The sequence below is a fragment of the Ochotona princeps genome, chromosome X (genome assembly GCF_030435755.1).
Source record: "Ochotona princeps isolate mOchPri1 chromosome X, mOchPri1.hap1, whole genome shotgun sequence".
In the NCBI taxonomy this organism is placed as follows: domain Eukaryota; kingdom Metazoa; phylum Chordata; class Mammalia; order Lagomorpha; family Ochotonidae; genus Ochotona; species Ochotona princeps.
Window position 1 is genome coordinate 80,956,204 of NC_080865.1, and position 6,229 is coordinate 80,962,432.

Here is a 6,229-nt window from a genome sequence, read left to right on the forward strand (position 1 = left end):
TGGGAACGGCGGCTTTTGTCTGTTTGGTTCGTTGCTGCATCTTGAGTGGCACATAGAAGGTACTCAATAAACACTTGAGTAAGGGGAGAGTCTTCAGAGAAGATAATAGACACTAATGAGAGTACATTTAAAAAAAAAAAAAAAGCCGGGAAGGCGCAGTCAGTGCGGCTGGGGATAACCATGCCTTTCATGTTGGCAGAGCTGACTTGAAGGGTCTTGTCCAGCATGTGGAGGGGTCTGGGTTTCATCTTCTTGGTGGAAGAAAGGTAGAGGAATCAGAGGTTCAAATGGATGCAGGCTACGCTGTGAAGGATGGATTGGAAAAGATGGAAACGGATTCAAGGGACCAGCACCAATGGTTACAGTAATCCATGCTTGAAGGGGTGGTAGCCTGAACTCGGGGGTCATGCTGGGAGTGAAGGGGAGGGGGAAATCTGAGAAATGTTATATTGGGAAGATAAAATAGATAAGACGCAATGATCGATAAAACTATTGAAGCTGAATAAATTAAAGGAATCTTAAGTGTCTAATTTGGGCAGCTGGTTGAATGGCAGGAATTTTTACCAAGATAAGAAATAGAAAGAAGCAAATTGGGACCATCAGGGAGAAAGGCAACAGTGGGTTCCGGTTGTATTGAGTTTTGGCCAGTGCTATCCAGGACATAGATATTCAGTAGGAAACTGAGGGCTTGTTTTGTTTTGTTTGTTTATTTGTTTGTTTGTTTGTTTGGATCTCAGTAGGCAGCTTGCTAGAACTCTGCAAGTAGATGGTGTTAAAAGCTATAGCTGGGAGGTGAGCAAGCAGTGTGATAGCTCAATGGTTAATCTTCTGCCTGCAAGTGGCAGCATCCCGTATGGGCTTGGGTTCGTGTCCTGGCTGCTCCACTTCCCATCCAGCTCCCTGCTTATGGCCTGGGAAAGCAGTGAATGATGGCCCAAACTCTTGAGACCCTGTACCCACATGGGAGACCCAGAAGAAGCTCCTGGTTCCTGCCTTTGTATTGGCTCAGCTCTGGCTGTTGTAGCCACTTGGAGAATGAACCAGTGGATGAAAGATCTTATCTTTGTCTCTCCTGCTGTCTCTCAGTAAGTCTGCCTTTCCCATAAAAATAAATAATTCTTAAAAAAAAGAAAAAGAAAAAATCAAACACACACACAACTAGAAGTAGAATTTCCTGTAACAGCTGTATAAATTGAGGGCAATTGGGATCTGCTGGATTTTGTAGCTACATATTAGGCCTCCCAGTTCAGTAAGGAAATGGTCCAAAAGTATGCATTGAATTTTACAATAAAGGAGGTCACTATATTCAGCACATATCATTTATTGAAATAATTACTGAAATCTGTGTGTTAAAGACAATGAGTAGGGGCCCGGCACAGTGGCCTAGCAGCTGAAGTCATTGCCTTGCACACACCGGGATTCCAAATGGGCGCTGGTTCTAATCCCGGCTGCTCTACTTCTCATCCAACTTCCTTGTTATGGCCTCAGAAAGCAATAAAGATGTGCCAAAGCCTTGGGACCCTGCACCCGCGTGGGAGACCCAGAAGAACTCCTGGCTCCTGGCCTCAGATCGGCACAGCTCAGGTTGTTGCAGTCACTTGGGGAGTGAATCATTGGAAGGATGATCTTCTCTGTCTCTCCTCCTCTGTATATCTGACTTTCCAATAAAAATAAATAAATCTTAAAAAAAAAGAATGGGTATGTTTGTCACTTCTACAGGGTATAGGTTGGGAGGAAAACAAAATGTAAGATTGAATCTGTCCCAGATCCCATTTCCTTCCAAAAAAAAAAAAAAAGAAAGAAATATGTGAACAATGGCTCCTGATTTTATTGCATGCTGTTCCTGCTAAGCCCCTGAACTAGGAAGAACACTGCAGTCACCATTCTTGGTCATCATCTTGGCCGGGAGCATAAACAGCCAGAGCCCAGACTTGCAGCCCTGGTTACCTTGCTGTTTTCTGATATCGGACTCACCTCTTCCCACCTTGTATCCTCTCAGGCTCAGAGCCCCTGTCTTCCCCACCACGGAGGAGTAGATGTCCAGTTCTCAGGAGCAGCGGACTGCTTTCGGCAGATAGTGAAGGCCCAGGGCGTCCTGGGGCTCTGGAATGGATTGACAGCCAACTTGCTGAAGGTGAGAGGAGTGGCCCGTCTCTACTGCTTCTCTGCCTCCTTCAAGTCTGTCCTCCTCCCTTGTCAGTGCCCCCTCTATCACTGACGGTATCGCGGGGCTCATGAACGTAGGCTGTCAGCCCTAAAGAGAGATTAACCTATGCCATGGTAGCATGTCATACCCCATCCCAGAGGAACTATTTAGTGTAGGGGCAACATGGGGATTTGTGGACTTCTAAGGAGAATATACCCCCACACATCCTAAAAATATATACAAAACTATGTATGCATATATATCACTATGTATGCATTCATATGTATGTATATATGTATATGTTCCCATAATGTATACATTATGTTCCAAAAAAACACTCTATGATCACAAAAACAAGCCTGAGAATTCTGGACTGACCTTGCATAGCTGGCATGTTAATGATTCCAGTCCAGATCAGCATATATCAATGTACAGGGTTATGTGTCTAAATGGGTCTATACATATATGAGTTCAGAGCCAGTGCGTGACCACAGCACACCCTTCAGCCACTCTCATTCCTCTCCCCCGGCCACGGTGCACCCAATTCACTTTTACCATCTTCCCAGATTTCAGAAAGAGTTATCATATTGTACTGCCTGTAGCACTTACCCCAGCGTATCCTGACCTAGGATGGCTACAAATGCAGTGGCATTTTCTTTTCTAAGATTCTAACATGATTTTCATTTTGATTTGACAGATAGTCCCATATTTTGGAGTTATGTTCAGCACCTTTGAGTTCTGCAAGAGAATCTGTCTTTACCAAAATGGTTACATTGTGTCTCCTCTGAGCTATAAATTGACCCCAGGGGTAGACCAGAGCTTGAAGCCCCAAGAACTAAGGGAGTTAAAGAAGTTCTTCAAAACTGGAAACCTGAAGTCAAAAAAACCAACTCTGTAAAAGTGATATGGAACTGAAAGCGCACTGACTGAAGGCATGTCACGATCACAAGCATAGCCTCTTGAGATTGGTGCGGTGGCACAGTATATCAAGCCTCAGCCTGCAGTGCCAACATCACACATGCGCACCCATTCAAGTCCTGGCTGCTCCACTTCTGATCCTGCTTCCTGCTAATGTGCCTCAAATATCAATAGAAGATGGCCCAAGTTGCTGGGCCCCTGCTACTCATGTGTGAGATCTGGCAGAGACTCCTGGCTTCTGACTTTAGACTGACGCAACTCTGGCTGTTGTACCCATATGGAAGTGAACCAGCAGATGGAAGATCTGTTTCCCCTTCTCTCTCTGTAACACTGCCTTTCAAATAAATATCTAGATCTTTATATATACAGCCTCTAGCTGTGGACACACGGAGTGACTGGAAGGGAGCTCCCACCTGCGGCTCTTGCAGAGGAGTCTGACTTCATTTCACCTCAGAGCTCCAAATTGATGCCACCTGTACCATGGGGGCAGGGGAAGAGAGTCCTGCCACCATGGGGGTCAAAATGGCATCCCACCATATTCCACAATCAAAGTTTAACGGTAGAAAATATGCAATGCATGTTCTGCATGAAAACATGGCGCCAAAGGAAGAGCATTGTTGGGACACTTCAGCCTGTGAACCTGTGTGGGAGACCTGGATGGAGCTCTAAGCTCCTGGTTTTAGGCTGGCCCAGCCCTGGCCATGTATGTACATACATACATTTATAGAGGTTTTCAATGTGTTGAAAATATTTTTCCAATTAAACTGATATTCCAAAGAAAAATAATGTGTTACTCATCTGTTATTAATATGATTTCCAAAACTACAGTTAGTTACCAGTGCCACAGCATAGCAGGTTAAACCTGTCAAGCACCCATGTGGGCACCAGTGAAAGTTCCAGCTGCTCCACGTACCATCCAGTTCCCCTGCCTATGGCCTGGGAAAGCAGTGAAAGATGGACCAAAGCCTTGGGACCCTGCACCCACATGGGAGAACCAGAAAGAAGCTTCTGGCTGCTGGATTCAAATCAGCCCACTTCTAGCCATTATAGCCATTTTGGGAGTGAATCAGCAGATGGAAGATTTTTATCTTTCTCTCTGTGTCTTTCCTTTCTCTCTCTCTAACTCTGCCTTTCAAAATAAAAATAAATCTCTTTTAAAAAATAAAAACGGTAAAATAGGGCCCAGCACAATAGCCCAGTGGCTAAAGTCCTCACCTTGAACAGACCGGGATCCCATATGGGTACCAGTTCTAATCTAGGCAGCCCTGCTTCCCATCCAGCTCCCTGCTTGTGGCCTGGGAAAGCAGTTGAGGACAGCCCAAAGACTTGGGACCCTACACCCATGTGGGAGATCAAGAAGAAGCTCCTGGCTCCTGGCATCAGATTGGCTCAGCTCCGGCCATTGCGGCCACTTGGGCAGTGAATCATCAAATGGAAGATCTTCCTCTCTGTCTCTCCTCCTCTCTGTATATCTGACGTTCCAATAAAAATAAATTTTTAAAAAAGAAACAGGGAAAAATAAATCAAACATTTATTTTTCAATTTGATGGGCACAGGTGGCTGAGAGAGGAACAAGTACAAATGTCTGGTTGGCGGGAAAGGTTTGGTGAAGGCAAAAAGATGCGTTAGCGAGCGGTGAGCAAGTGAGCAGTAACACAAGAGGTAAACTTGAGAGATATACGGGATCACATCAGCCAGAACAAGAAGTTCCATTTCGTTCAACATACAGTGATTAAATATACACCAAGTAAATACAAACTGCTCAAAATCTTCAGGTTCTCTGAAACTTGTCTTTGTTTTTAGAAACTTGCCGTTTTTAAATATACCCAAATAACTCATTTTTCCCCAACGGTTATGGCAGAATGTGTTGTAGGAAATGGCAGTTAATACACATCTTAACCCACTCTGTTCAGGTTGGGGGGGCAGGGCTGGGAGCAGTTTGTGTTTCATTGATACTGCCAAGCTCAGGCCCTACACGTGTACAGAGGGCACACAGCCATTCCTTCAGAGCTGCTTCTCCATCTTCACAGTCTCTTCCTGCTCACTGAATCAGAGGCGTCTCTTCTCGGTCCACAGATCCAGGGGCTTGCATTTACTGCCCATGTAGGAGTCTTTCTGCTTTTCTCTCTGTAAAAATGTATCTTTGAAATAAAATAAATAAATCTTAAAAAAAAAAAAAACCAGGAAGGCACAGCAGGTAGGACACATGTGGAGTCATTGAGCTGGCAGCAAGCCTTAGGTGTTGGGGACAGAGTGAGAAGACTGGCTTCTTGGAATGATTCCAAACTGCCTGGCACCATGGACAGCATGGCACAAAAGGCAGATAAGGCCCTTGTCATCATTGGGCTCCTACTTTAGAAAGGTGGCTGACAATAAACAAGTAAACGAATCAGCAAGTTACTTCCTGAATTATAGGCCATATTGCTCTGAGGGCAATAAACAGGGTACTTGATTAGAGAATTATCTGAATGGAGAGGAAAGCCAGAGAAGCTTCTCTTATTTGTGATGACGCCGAAGCAGAAAATGTACACCAACTAGGTACAGAGGCAGGGATGAGCACTCATGGTTAAGAGAAACAAGTGCGGAAGTCTGGTTGTGGGGGAAGGTTTGGCAAACACAAAGGAGATGAGTTGAAAAGAGCAGTGAGCAAGTGAGCGAGTCATAACAGAAAAAGATAAAAAGATCTTATGGGGTCACAGGGTCCAGAGCAAGCAGCTACATTTTATTCAGAATACACTAGCAAGTCCTTGAAGGTGTCTAACAAATAAAGGCAACAACATCTGGTTTTCATTTTTAAGAGATGGCCCTGGGTGTTGGCTGCAGAATGGAGGGCGAGGGAGGGAGTTTCTGAGTGGAAAGCCCAATCATGGAAGTCTAGGCAAGAATCAGCGGCTAGGGCTGCCAATGATGGCAACAAATACGGGACAGAATGGAGAATCTGCAGACAGATTTTGGAGTGGGGCTCAGCAGAATTTACTGAGCACTGAAGGAATACTGGGGATAAAGGTGATCAAGAATCATCCCTAAGGCTGGGACTTTGGAAGGGGCATGGTATATGATGCTGGCATTTCCATGTGTGAGGAAGACTGGGGAGAGCCAGAGTTTTGGTGGAGGAAGGAATTAAAAGTTGTATTTTGGACTGTTTCAATCTGAAACGCCAAGGAG

General features: G+C 44.9%; 1 protein-coding gene across 1 annotated transcript in view; it reads left to right on the plus strand.

The window, feature by feature from the left end:
* The window catches only part of SLC25A43 (solute carrier family 25 member 43), a 36,783-nt gene extending 32,919 nt beyond the window's left edge, over window positions 1-3,864 (plus strand). Inside the window, exons 4-5 of the mRNA XM_004587637.2 lie at window positions 2,000-2,134; window positions 2,844-3,864. Coding sequence (XP_004587694.2) covers window positions 2,000-2,134; window positions 2,844-3,044 — 336 coding nt within the window. The 3' untranslated portion in view covers window positions 3,045-3,864. The remainder of the gene's footprint in view (window positions 1-1,999; window positions 2,135-2,843) is intronic.
* Window positions 3,865-6,229: the final 2,365 nt, after the last annotated feature.